The sequence below is a fragment of the Petaurus breviceps genome, unplaced genomic scaffold (genome assembly GCF_028583685.1).
Source record: "Petaurus breviceps papuanus isolate PSGF00001 unplaced genomic scaffold, PetGlider_PUasm1.0 90895, whole genome shotgun sequence".
Lineage (NCBI taxonomy): Eukaryota > Metazoa > Chordata > Mammalia > Diprotodontia > Petauridae > Petaurus > Petaurus breviceps.
This window is the reverse complement of record NW_027187372.1, coordinates 1,439,665-1,454,172: the sequence shown is the minus strand read 5'-3', so window position 1 is coordinate 1,454,172 and position 14,508 is coordinate 1,439,665. Positions and strand designations below refer to the sequence as shown.

General features: G+C 37.8%; 1 protein-coding gene across 1 annotated transcript in view; it reads right to left on the bottom strand.

Annotated features, from left to right (window-relative positions):
* CACNA1E (calcium voltage-gated channel subunit alpha1 E) overlaps positions 1-14,508 on the bottom strand; it is a 413,658-nt gene that overhangs the window by 51,528 nt on the left and 347,622 nt on the right. Inside the window, exons 27-32 of the mRNA XM_069074371.1 lie at positions 13,257-13,417; positions 11,675-11,812; positions 10,308-10,509; positions 9,526-9,690; positions 8,358-8,468; positions 1,175-1,258 (exon numbers count right to left, since the gene is read on the bottom strand). Coding sequence (XP_068930472.1) covers positions 1,175-1,258; positions 8,358-8,468; positions 9,526-9,690; positions 10,308-10,509; positions 11,675-11,812; positions 13,257-13,417 — 861 coding nt within the window. The remainder of the gene's footprint in view (positions 1-1,174; positions 1,259-8,357; positions 8,469-9,525; positions 9,691-10,307; positions 10,510-11,674; positions 11,813-13,256; positions 13,418-14,508) is intronic.

Here is a 14,508-nt window from a genome sequence, read left to right as displayed (position 1 = left end):
TATATATATATATATATATATATATATATATATATATATATATATATTTTGCTAGAGTAATATAATTAGATGTAATCCCTATACATCAAGAAAGTAATACAAAGTCCTAGTGCAATAAATATCACCTTGTGTTAGTCATTGTTTTTTTTTTCTCTAATTAGATCATATACTTCTTTTTAAAATTAAATTATTTATTTTTAGTTTTCAACATTCACTTCCATAAGTTTTAAAATTTTCCTCCCCTCCATCCCTCTTCCCTCTCCAAGACAGCTTGTAATCTGATATGGGCTTTACACATACATTGCTATTAAACACATTTTCACATTAGTCATATTGCATAGAAGAATTCCATGGGGAAACCATGAGATAGGAAAAAAAAAAGCAAAATTAAACAAAACAAAAACGAAAATAGTCTGCTTTGTTCTGCATTCCCACTCCATAGTTCTTTCTCTGGATGAGGCTGGCATTTTCCATCAGATTATATATTTCTTGAGGACATGGTCCATATATAGTCTGGCTCCTTTGAATCTCCTCCCAGGAATAAGTACAACCCTGGGCCCACTGTAGGGGTTTTATAAGAACTTGTTTGATTTGGTGATATCTAACATGTCAGACTGCTTACACCACATCATGCATCTGTTCTCTGTGCTGTAAGAGTGGACTAACACTCAGTGATAAGAAAAATCGACAGTTCAGCAGTGAGGTCAATGGCACTCATAAATATAAGCAGCAACAATAATAAAAGCAGCTAACATTTTTATAGTGCTTACTATGTGCCAGGCACTGTTTTAAGCATTTTACAATTTGTAAAGTATTTTACATATTACCTCATTTGATTCTCATAACAACTCTGGGGAGTAGGTGTTATTATTAGCCCTATTTTACAGATGAGGGAACCAAGGCAATAGAAGTAAAGTGACTTGTGAAGGGTCATGTAACTAGTAAGTATCTGAGGTTGGATTTGAAATCGGGTATTTCTTTCTCTAAGGCCAGTGCTCTATCCACTGTGCCTCCTATCTGCCTAAATATTAGGGTATGCTTGACACTATGAGTATTGGAAAATGATCCATGGCATTGCATGGTCTAAGTGGGTTAAATAAAAAAAATAATACTTCCAGGCTTAACTGGATAAATAGGAGTACAAGATTTTAAAAATTATATTCAGGAAACTCACCTTGCTATCCGTCAGGATAATTTCTGTGATGCTGCCGATGACTGTAATGAAATCAAAGATGTTCCAGGTGTCTCGGAAATAATTCTGCCAGATGATCAAGGTCAAGGAAATAGATTAAAAAAAGAGAGGGAGAGATCTTTGGTTATCTTGCTTCAAATTTGCCATCTAGCATTAAATAATAACAGCTGATACACAAAGTTACAATAACTTTTATTCATATTTTATTATTTTCAACCAGAACCCCCATTTCTCCTTTACCAGTTGCAAAATTTGCCATTTTGTGAAGAAGCTACTAATTTTTTTTTTTTGGTAGTCACAGAATGGTTTGTATTGAGTTTACTTTAGAAATGGGATTTATGATCATAATGTTCCAAGGAAAATCATGGAATCTGAGTTGAGACTTTAGAGTCCATCAGTTGATACACAAAATCACAATGACTTTCACTCTTAATTTTTTTTATTTTCAACCAGAATCCCTATTTCTCCTTCTTTGACTGCAAAATTTGCCATTTTCAAATAAGCTACTAATATTTTTGGTAGTCACTGAATGGTTTGTATTGAGTTTATATTGGAAATGGGACTTGTAATCATAATGTTCCATGGAAAATCATGGAATCTGAGTTGAAAGAGACTTCAGAGTTCATCTGTACCTGTGCCTGTACCTCTGACCTGTACCTCAATTGGAATCATCTTTATAAAAGACACAATAAGTAGTCATTGTGCTTCATCTTAAAGTTTTCCAATAATGAGTAACCCTCCACCTCTGAAGGTGGTTCAGTTCATTTTTGTAGGATCCTATTTGTTAAGTTCTTCCTTATGTCATGCTGCAATTTGGTTTTCTGCCATTTCTGTTCATTCTTCCTAGATCTGCTCTCTTTAGCAAAAAAAAAAAAAAAAAAGGTCTAATCCCTCTTGTGACATGGTGAGGTTCACAAGATAGGTACTCAAATAACTCCCTGCATGATAAGGTGCCATATATAAATAGGAGGCTGATGTGGTTTAGTGCTTAAGTAGGTTTTTGTTTCATTAACTAAAAGAAGATGCTGAGGGGGAGCCAGGTAGCACAGCGAGTAAGAGCACTGGCTCCAGTGTCGGGATGACCTGGGGATTGAATCCCGGGCTCAGATACTCAGCACTACACCCAGAAATAACTGGCCGTGTAACCTTGAGCAAGTTACTTAACCCCAATTGCTTAGGGGCAGCCAGGTGGCTCAGCGAGTAAGACCACTGGCTCCAGTGTCGGGATGACCTGGGGATCAAATCTGGGCTCAGATACTCAGCACCACACCCAGAAATAACTGGCCGTGTAACCTTGAGCAACTTACTTAACCCCAATTGCTTAAAAAAAAAAGATGCTGAAATACAATCTTATGTCAGATACCACCAAGCCTATGAGGGTCTTCTTCATTCACAGGGGTGCCTATTTGGTAGGTCTTCAGTTTTCAAGTAATCTAGCCTGTACAGTGAAACCTTGGGGAAAAAATACATTCCTGTTTCTCCATCCTCTAGGGCAAGAGTTCTCAACCTTTGTTGTGTCCTGGATACCTTTGGCAGTCTGGTGAATCAAGCCCATTGACCCCTTCTCAGAATCATGTTTTAAAATGTGTAAAATAAAATATATTGAATAATAAAGGAAAAACCAAACATTATTAAAAGTAAAAGAGTTCTTTTTTCTTCCTAATCCAAGGTCATGAGCTTTCTGAAATCTATCTATAGAACTCTTTTGCAAATGGCTTTCCCAACCTCTTTTGATTGCATACACCTATTAATTTTAAAAAAGACAACATTGAGAATGCCTCTGTATTTGTATATCTATTTGTAAATCTTGTTCATATACTACTATATACCGTACACTATAAAACACAAAAAGGAAATTTAAAAAGATGTTAAAGATAAAATTTTTAAAAACCTTTAAATGGTTTTCATTTTATTTATTAAAAGTACAAAACCCCATTTGCTCTTACTAGATATATTAATGGTATTTCTAGTGAAAGTAATGTGATTAAATATGCTTCATTATTTTATTTTAATTGAATTTTTTTAAATTTATTTTCAGTTTCAAATTCTTTCCCTCAAGCCCTCCTCTCAGCCATGGAAATGCAAGCAATATGATACTCATTATAAATGTAAAGTAATACAAAACATTTTCCCATATTAACCATGTTTATGGTTCATATTTTTTTTTAAATCTTGGTATAACACTGTGATATAGCAATTCAAAAGTATAGTACTCAGTTTAGCTTGTTTCAACATTTCATCTTAATGGCAGTAATAGCTGAAAAAAGATACATCACCAAAGAAGAGCCAAATGGAAGAAGTATATCATTGGCTTCTCTTGTTAATTCATGATACTCTTTTTCAATCCCATCCACCAATTATACAAAGGTTTTGGTTGAAATTCAAGTAGTAAATTTCATCTTTCCTTATGTCAAACAGTTGTTCTTGCAAACTAGTCAGAAAACATTGCATTTCTACTTTTTTAACAAATGGGTTAAAATACCACCAAAACTCATTTGGAAGATTTTTAAAATAGGTTAGAAAATTCTGTTTTCAAGATTTTAAAAGTGTGCAAATAAGAGTTTTTATAGGTGACACAAATATCATTTTGGGCAACAAAATCACATCTATTCAAAATGTTCTTCCCACTGAAAGAGTTTTATTTTAAAAAGCAGTTTTTTTCCACTCATAGTTTTTTTTGAAGGCAAATGTATAAAATTATATACTTAGTTTGCTTACACATTGACTACACATGAAAATAAATTAGTATACCCAATGATTTCACTTGAAAAATACTGTATTAGGGGCGGCCAGGTAGTGAGTAAGTACATCAGCTCCAGTGTTGAGAAGACCTGGAGATCGAATCCCGGGCTCAGACACTTAGCACCCACCCAGAAACACCTGGCCATGTAACCTTGAGCAAGTTACTTAACCCCAACTGCTTAGGGGCGGTCAGGTGGCTCAGCGAGTAAAAGCACCGGCTCCAGTGTCGGGATGACCTGGATCAAATCTGGGCTCAGATACTCAGCATCACACCCAGAAATAACTGGCTGTTTAACCTTGAGCAAGTTACTTAACCCCGATTACTTTAAAAAAAAAATGCTCTATATGTTCTGGATGATAGGGCAGGTTTATGAATAGTCATTGTTTGATAATAAATAATTATTCAGCTAGTTTGTTCAATGTAACTACCCAAGTGTATTTCACTGCTGAAAAAATCATCCCCTATGATCAAAAAATGAAACTGTGTTGAGTGAATTTTTTATTCAGTATATCCTACAACCCACTCAAACTACCATCCTTTATTTCTCCTCCTTTTCTCAACCAAACTCTGTTTCCCCTTGTTTTCTTTTTCTTGTTAAGAATTTTTCTCTTCTCAAACCCTCAAACTCCTCAAACAATTATAAAAAAAGAAAAGAAAAACCTTTGGAACAAATATGCATAGTCAAACAAAATAAATTCCCATTTTGTAGATGTCCAAAAATACATGTCTCACTCTGCAACTTACTCTCTGCCCATATTACTTCATTTCTTTTTCTCTCACACATTTTTGACCCCTTGTCATCTGCTTTCTGATATCACAATTAAGCCTCAACAGCTCACTCAGTGTCTAGCACATAGCAAGCATCTAATAAAGACTGACTTGCAAGACACCAGATCTTTCTGCTTTCATTCTTGATCTCTCTATAGCATTTGACACCATCCATCATGTTTCCCCTCCTTTCTGGATTTTTGTAACACTATTTATTCTTTCTCTGATGACATTTCTCCTTGGTCTCCTTTGTGGGATTCATGTCATGCCAACTAACTGTGGGTATACCTCAAGATTTTCTCAACCCTCTTATATTTACTCTCCCCATTTTGTTATTTGGTGATCTCATTAGAGCCCGTGGGTTTAATTATCTTTGCTTTGCAAATGACTCTCAAATCTATATACCTAACCTTAGGATCTCTCCTGAGGTCCACTGGCACATATCTAAATGCCTACTGGATATTTCAAACTAGATATGCTGCATACACCTCAAACTTAGCACATGGTGGGAAATTTCCTCAATGGAGTCTGAACAGCTGCTATGGGTACACAGGTGGCAATTATAACTTCCTCCAAGCTAAAACTTGGGGGAGAAGGTGGGAAGTTGGGAACAGTGTGGCAGCAGGAAGGATGGAGGGGAGGAGTGTTAGATGGTAGGATTGTTTTTGATAACCCTCCCTGTGTTTGGCTATCATGGAAAAGGGTGGGATGTGTCCCATGGGAGGCATCTTGGCACAGGGGAAAAAGTATTGGCTCTGGATGTAAAAGATTTGGTTAGAAAACTGTCTCTGACACAGAAATTTCCTCCCTAGCATCTCCCTTCTACAATCATTCCTCCCCACGGGTGCCAAAATGATTTTCCTGAGGTACAGATCTGACCTATGCCAGACCTCACTTACATAATCATTTCTAATGGCTCCCTATTGACTCTAGGATCTCATACAAGCTGCTGTTTGTCTGTTAAAGCCCTTCACAACTTCAGCCCAACTTGCCTTTCCAATTTTATTATATAATACTCTCCTTCCCACACTCTGACACAACATGATATTCCACCTTCCATCTCTGGGTCTTTATACTGTTTATCCCCCTGCCCGGAATGCATTTCCATTTCACATCTACCTCTTAAAGTCCTAGGTTTCCTTTCAAATTCTCCTCAGGATCCACTTCCTAGGTAAAGCCTTCTTGATATCCCTCCTCCAAACCCTGCCCCAAATCCAATCCCAATATGTAGAGCACCCCCCCTCCACAAATATGCATTCTTTATTTTGCAATTTTTCGAGTATACTTATTCATGTACATATTTTCTTCTGAGATAGAATGTGAGCTCCTTGAAGGGTTCCTTGTCTCTGGGTCATTTGTTGCTAGAACAAGGACTGACATAGAGGAAGCATTTAATAAATGCTAATCAGCTGATTGATTAAGAAGTTTCACATAAGAGGTAGTGCTTTAACTGAGGAGGCAGAGATGAAGAGAGAAAGCATTGCAGACACAGGAGACAGTATTTATTAAGGCACAGGGAGTAGAAGAATATGTTTAGGCTACATGTAGTAAGTAGGCCAATTTGATGGGGATATAATGAATGAAAGGAAATGATGTGAAGTCACTCTATAAAGATAGGTTGGGGCCAGACTACAGAAAACTTTAAATGCAAAACTGAGTAGCTTATAATTTATTCTAGAGTTCATATGGAACCACTGAAGTTATAAGTCTTGGGATGTTTTGCCTAACCTTCACCTTGGCTGGAATGTTCCCATTTGTGATAAGATGGAAGCACACAGGAGCATGGAGATATAGTGGAAAGGGAGGTCAGAGGCCATCTAGTACAAAGCCTTCATTTTACGTATGTGGAAACTGAAGCCTACAGTAAAGGAGAGGTTGGGTCAAAGTCAAGCAAGTGGTTAAGTAATAGGCCTGGGATATGAATTCAGCTCCTCTGACAATTAATCCAGTGTCACTTTTCATTGTACCTCACTGATCAGGACAGACTGGTGGGTATGCTAATAATTAGCTATGTGACCTACTCTGGGCAAGTTATTTCACTGCTCTGGGAATCTTTTTGTCCATTTATAAAATGAGGGAGTTGAACTCCTGGAAATGATCACTAAGATTCCATTTGATGAAATTCACAAACATGGAAGTGCTTCTGGATCTTGAGTAAGATCCTTAGGGGAAAGGGACAGTGATGGGAAAAGAAGGCAGGTTCAGGGTGGGATCAAGACCCATAAGTGTATGTTCAACACAATTCATCGAGTAATTAGGGGCTTAAGCCAAAGATAATGTCAGGACCAAGCACAAGTACAATGACTTGAAAAACTTTGCTTTTTGTTGTGCTGGGTCCTCTATCTCTTTCAGTTCATCAGAATTAGTCTGTATTGTAAACATCTCTTTGTTGTTGGGTTCTCCTGATCTCCTTTTCATTTCCCCAGTCTCAAAACACTCACAGAATTCTAAGGGAGTCCAATGAACAACATCACAACCAGCTGTGTGGGCAACACTCAATTCCCCACCCCAAATTATCAAATTAATCATTTTTTAAACAAAAAACCATTTGGGAAACCGAAGGAAATCATGACAATCATTCTGTGGAACAATTACCAAAACACAGTCCAGAGCCAAGTTGGAACTACTAACAACCAAACACGTATTCAGATAATGAATAATATTTTTCTTCTTACAGGGAAAGACATACACACATGTAATTTGAAATTGTAGTTCACACCCCCAAATAAGTGTGAAACGGCTGCCAAGTGGGCTTGTCTGTATCCTAATGATCTCCCAACATGCTGGTCTTACTGCACCTACTGTAAGCCCTGATGCCAATGAGAGGGAGAAGAAAGGAAGGCTTAGAGGATACTCTGGCAAAAGTCTAGACCTTCCTAATGCTTTGGAGAGCATATGAGTTGCAGAATAAGGTGTTTTTAATAATTATAATTAATAGTTGAGAAGATATGAAAGGAGAATTCGTTCAAAAACTATGCCACCTTCCCCCCATTCCACCTATGAGAACCACTATACATAAACTCAGTGGGAACTAGGAAACTTGCCTTCTAGTGAGTTTGGGGGCCAAGTTAAAACAGTGATGGCCCTTAGCTGCTTTACATATTAAATAAGAGAACTTAATTAGATCACCTTTTGGATTATTTTTGGCACTAAAACATTACAATTGTACTTATGTGCTGTTAAAGGTTATCAGATGGGGAGTTCCTGTAAAATGAACATTTCTCACTTGGTTGGAAAAACTGATGAAAATTTACAATTTGAAAGTGAAATCTTAGTTCCAATGCATAGACAGGAGGTCTAAATTCTATACATTTAATTCCCATTTCTCTCTGATTCCTCCTCCATATAAACCACTGTTTTAAGAGAAAAGCAATGGTCGGCATTCTTTTGCTTTCAGAAAATAATTAGCATGGACTGGAAACATGGCTGATTATAGATGAGACTGACAACTGGACTTTTAATTCTCGTGTCCAAACGATCTTATACCTTGATGCTAACAATGTTTCCAGAGCAGTAAAACCAGTTTGTGCTTAGATGTGCAAATGTATATCTCTTTCTGAAAAAATCGCTAACACCAAAACCAAAAGTCAGTAATGCACCAGAGGACTCTACAAGGTCAGCCCTAATGCTGGGAACAAAGCCCCTGAGACATACCAAGAAGCCGAAAGCGACGATCTTGAGGATGCATTCCAGGGAGAACACGATGGTGAAGGCTATATTCAGATACTTTAATGCCAGTTCATAGGTACAGGGGGCAGAGTAGTACTGTTAGAAAGAGAGAGAGAGAGAGAGAGATGCAGGAAGGGAGAAATAGGGGGAGAGAGTCAAGACAATATGGAGAGAAGAATACTACCTGTCAATCAAGCCTGGCTATGTCTCATCTCCATGGTGGGATGACTTTTAGCTTCTATAGAAGAACAAATGTTTCTCATAGAAGATACTACATCTCCTGATTCTGGGCATTTTCACGGCTGGCCACCCATGCCTGGACTTCTCTCCTACCTCCTCCCTGCCTCTTGGGTTTCCTGATTTCAAGTCTCAGCTAAACTCCTACCTCCCCCCTGAAGTCTTTTCTGATGCCTATTTAAAGTCAGCACCTTTCTTCTGTTATTCATCCTGTACATAATTTTGTTTGTACATAGTTATTTTCCTGTTGTGTCCCTTATTAGACTCTGAGCTCCTTGAGGACGGGGGCTTTTACCTTTCTTTATGTTCCTAGAGCTTGGCACATAGAAGGTATTTACTTAATAAATGCTTGTTCACTGACTGAGTGTTCCAGATCACAAGTATAGCCTGATACTGTGTCCTATACAAAGCCTCGGGAAAATTGCCAACAGTACTTTTGATTATGGTTTCTCCAGAACAAACTGGAGTATGTAGGATACGATAGGAACCTAGAATTCTAATCTGAGTATTAAAAGTGGCATTATCCGGAGGTGAATTTGCAGTTCTAGCAACCTAGCAGTTCTATGGCATTAAATGGGAATTAGTTCTTCTCCATTCCTAGCAGTTCCTTAGAATCCTAGAGACTGTCTACACTGTACCATCACTTGTTCTTTTTCCTATTGGTGACAACAGTCTTGAGAGGCTCGTGTCAATTATTAGACTGTCACCTATTTCCTTGAAGTTTGACTTAGTGGATTCCAAGAGACCCAGAGTTTAGACTGTTGGGTCAGGCATAAAAGGAATCCCAGTTAGAGAACAGTGGCTTAGCACTAATGAAGCACATTTTCCTGATGTTTGGGACAATACAAAATAGTTATGTGACTGAAAGGTCCCAGCCCTGGAGCTTCAATGCCTTTGGGGCCTGCAGTCCTCTCACCTTCATCATCAGCACCACGGTGTTCAAGGCAATCATGGCCATGATGGTGTATTCGAAGGATGGGGATACCACAAAGTGCCAGACACGGTACTGAAAGGTATGCCGATTCTGCGGCATGTAGCGGGTGAGTGGTTTGGCACTGATGGCAAAGTCGATGCACGCCCTCTGGAGGAAAGCCAAGTCCATTAGTATGAACTCAAATTCCCTAAACGAGGTCCCTTACCCTTGTTTTCATAGGTTAGTGTTGAGAACAATTTTAATGTATTTTTGGAAAAGGCTAAGACTAAGACAAAATCAGTAACCAATTAGACAGAACCATAGAAAAGAAGCCTGAACATGTAGGCAATGATGCACTTTCATATCACATATCATGTGAGATGCTTAGGTATTGAATAATTCTTGAAACTGGCATGTAGTAGTTATGTGACCCTGAGTAACATTTGAACCTGCTTCCTCATCTGTAACCTGGAGACTATAACCAACTATAACATATATAATAATAGACTATAATGCCTCACAGGAATATTGGGAGGATCAAAGCAGATGATGCCTTAGAGCTCTAAATAATATGAACTATTAATAGCAGCATCATAATTATTTTCTGAACTATCCACTATTTTAAACCTTTTAAAGTTTTATAAAATATCGACCATATCTAATGTTATTGACTTTAAATATCATGGGATCATAGAAAGATGATTCAGCTTTTTGTCTCAATGTCTTTGACTAACAAATTCTTCCCAGAGCCTCCTGAACTCTCTCCCCGCCCCCATCCATGTTACCTCATTCTTTTCCAGGCTACATTCCTCCATCATCTTGTCTCCTTGTTCCTGGAAGGTAATGATGATAAGAGCAACAAAGATGTTGACAAAGAAGAAGGGGAAGACCACGAAGTATACCACATAAAAAATGGACATTTCCATGCGATTGCTGCGGCTTGGGCCCCGGTCTTCCTCAGTCACATCCACAGAATGCTGCAAAACTCTAGGAAACACAGGGAATAGAGAAGAAAAAAATAAAAATAAACATTTATTTAATGGTTTAAAGCTTACAAAATACTTTCCTCACAAGTTTTACTGTCCCTCTTTATGAAATAAAGAAACTGAAGCTCATGGTAGTAGCCTGGCCAAGATCCCCTTACTACAAAATGATGGTGGTAGGATCTAAACCTAGATCCTCTGATTTCAGACATACTGAAATCTTTCAGTATTTTGTACAGTATTTCAGTACTTTCAAATACTCTTTCCATGAGTAGAAATTATTTCTTTCTACTCTTTCCATGACCCCATGCTGCTCAGTCCATATCATGGTCTGAGCAATAAAAGCTTTGGCAAGGGACTGGGATCTATGTTTGATGAGTTTAACTCCTTTGGTATCCTTTCCTTTCTCAGTTCAGGCCTATTATATAAGTTTATGACGCCCATAACCATGATGGTTCAATACAAATGGCAAAATGTTCTTATCACTCTTTCATTTTGTATTAAACTCTAGAGTAAAAGTTTATGGTATTGTTTAATTCTATAGTTTAGGTTTGCAAATTCAGCCTTCAAGATTTTAGTTCTTTCCGTGTAAATGAATAGGATTTGCTACCACCAGGCAAACAGTGGTAGTTTGAGGATGTCTACATGGTTAGCTTTATATGTGGTTAACTGGAGGTAAGAAAATAGGCTTTACTCCTAAAAGTCATGATGAGAGAAGGTATCTCTAGCTTCAATTTTTTTTTCCACTATAATGGTTCTCCTTATTGCCAACTTTGGCCCATAGTTCTGAGGCTAGCAGGTAGAATCTGTGCTTCTTTAAGAAACTCCTTTCAGCAGCTCTTGTCCTCCTAAAAAAGTGTGTGTGTCTGTGTTTGTATTTCTATGTGTGAAGTATTCAAAAGTTCTTTGCTCTACAAGTACTTCTCAAATCCTACACTAATTGGCTACAGCCCCCTTTCCTCAAATATATCTCTTGCCTTATTATCCTTTCAATTTTTGCCTAAAGGGATTCTGTGTGACCACTTTTTTTGTTTACCTTGCTCAATAAGAACCACTTACTTCTCCTTGAATAATGTAAGAATCAATTCTGTTCAACTTGAATCATTTTTTCAAAGCAACCATGTAGTCTCACTTTGGGTTCATTAACAGAGGCAGGTTCCATTACTTACTGAGGCCAACCCTCCCCCGTGGACACAGTGAAAAGGGTCAATAGGGCCCAGATGATGTTGTCATAGTGGAATTCATGGCGTTTCCATTCCCGACCCTTTACCTCCATCTTGTTTTTCTCATGATCCACATAGTTGCCTCTGTAAAGCAGAGAAAAAACAAAAACAGGACCTCTTCACCATACTTTACAATGTAGAGAGGAAATATTTGCTGTTCTACTGGGCAATGACATGTTGATGCTAAGGGGAAGGAAAAGTAATAGTAGATTTATAGAAAGATGTTACATTTTTCATATTGCCACCTAATTTTTTTCCTAGTAATAGAAATGGGGGCAGATGGAAAAGAAGAAAAAAGCAGGTAAGCAGAGAAACATTTGAGGGATTAGAGGAGGGGAAAATATTGAAGAAGGAAGTAGGAGAATGGGCAGACTACAGTCTGCAAGGACATTTAAGCTATTTGATCAAAGGTCTGATAGAAGAGGAGGATGAAACAATGCCTAGATGGTTCTCTCTCTTCACCTTCTTCTTTTGGAATCCCAACCTCCATCTTAGGCAAGATTCAGTCAGCTCAAGTGCTAACCTACATGAAACACTCCTTCGTTCCCCCAATTTTTAATACTTCCTTCCAAATTACTTAGTACTTATTTTGCAAATATTTTGTCTTTACTTATTTGTGTTCAGAAAATTTTCTCCTAGTAAATAAAATACTTGGTTAGGGACTATTTTCATTTTTATCTTTGTACACCCAGTGGCTGACACAATGCCTGGCTTGTGGAGTACTTAAATACTTGATGAATTGAAATGGATTGAATTGAGCTAATGACCACCCTCAAGTTTGAGGATTATTGATCAATTATTAATTATAATAATAATTATATAATAATAATAATATAGTTTTTAATTAATTATTCCATTAGCCCTTGCAAAAGGAGATGATGTTCCTCCTTATTCCCAAATAACCTAAAGTAGACTGCTTTGTAGAGATACAGCCTGATCTTATCGGTTGATGGAAGTGGTTTCTGAATGATGAACCAAAGTGATCGTTCTAAGGTAAGATTGCTCTGTTGTTTGAAGCAGTAACTGAGAATTCCTAGGAAGTCTAACAAGGGAGGGGGAGGAAGAGAAGGCAACCATGGACCTTGACTTGAGCTATTTATTTAGCATTTAAGAGAAGGAAACAATCCTCCCTACACATATCCCAGGACAGACAGTTCCCTTTTTCAGTGGCAAGAATTGACTTTTGTGTTGAATGATCTATCCATCAATAAAAAAGTATTGATTTTTCTCCAAAAGGGACTTCTCTCTTTTTTTGTTGTTCCCATCTAACATTGCATTTGAGCAGTAAAAGAAAGTTTGATTAGTACTTAGCTAGACAATTCTGTGCATAGCTGGGTGATTTTGAGGTCCTGTCATGTAAGAATTACGCATAGAGGTGACCACTGGAATTTAAACTGAAGGTAATCCATAACCAAGGAAGGGCTATAGTAAAGGTATTCCCATGAAACTTTTCAGGCACTGATTGTATTATCCTGGGACTATTTTCTCAGGAAGATGGTAGGATTTCATACCCATCGGCAGCACCTACATGCATTCTTTTTCTGTGTCTTTGGAGCTGTCTGTGCAATAAAAGAATTTCCCTTTGAAGAGTTGAACTGCGATGACAGCAAAGATGAACATGAAGAGCTTGTAGACAATGAGGATGTTGAATACATTCTTCAGAGAGGTCACTACACAGTCAAAGACAGCCTATGGAGAGAAGCAAACATCAGCCGGCGGATTGGGGAGGTACTGGATAATTCATATTGTCACCAAACTGCCTTTTTTTTTTTTCACGTAACTATCAATAGCTACAGGAGTTAATTTGCATTGCAAAGCCTGCAGACTTTCATTTTCAGTTTTTTTATTCCTCACCATCAACCAGAAGATAAAATAAAGCCCTCATCACATATCTACAACCCAGAGTGACCCAATGAGGAGAACCCTCTTCCCTAAGCAAAGGGCACCACAGGGACAAAAGATGCCTTTGCTGGACAGAAATGAAAAGACTACTTGCTAGGGAAAGGAGACAGATCCTTTTCGATGTTCAAGGTAGACCAAAGCAATAAGATCAAAAGGGCCAAGGACTTCAAAACTATTCCATCCATTCACATTCCTTTGTAAAATTCCCTACAAAGCTCCCTTTGTGGAGAATTCTGCTTTGGTAAGAAGCACAGAAACCTAATTGTAGAAGGCTAGAACTGAAAGGAACCTTAGAAATCTTCTAGGCCAAAATTCTCATTTTACAGATGGGGACAATGAGACCCATCGCTGTGAAATGAACATACATCAAATACAGAATCTGAGAGCTGAAAGTTTGTTTTCTTCTGGTAGACTATTACTATAATCATTTGTTCTCCTTCTTTCTCTCGTCAACATCTATCTTCTGTCTCCTTCCCTGCTGCCTACAAACATGTCCAATAATACTTATAGCTAGTATTTTTACAGTATTTTAAAGTTTACAAAGTGCTTTACCTAATATGTTAACTCATTCAATACTCACAACAACCTGTTGAGGTAGGTGCTATTATTATCCCCACTTTACAAATGAGTTAACTGAGGCCGAGAGAGGTTAAGTGACCTGCCTAGAATTACACAGCTAGTAAGTAAACGAGGCAGTTAGGTGACACCATGGATAGAACACCAGGCTCAGAAGCAGAAAGACTCATCTTCAAAAGTTCAAATCTGGACTCACATTTAATAGCTATGTGACTTTGATCAACCTTTGCTGCCTCAGTTTCTCATCTGTAAAATGAGCTAAAGAAAAAAATGGAAAACCACTTCAGTATCTTTGCCAAGAA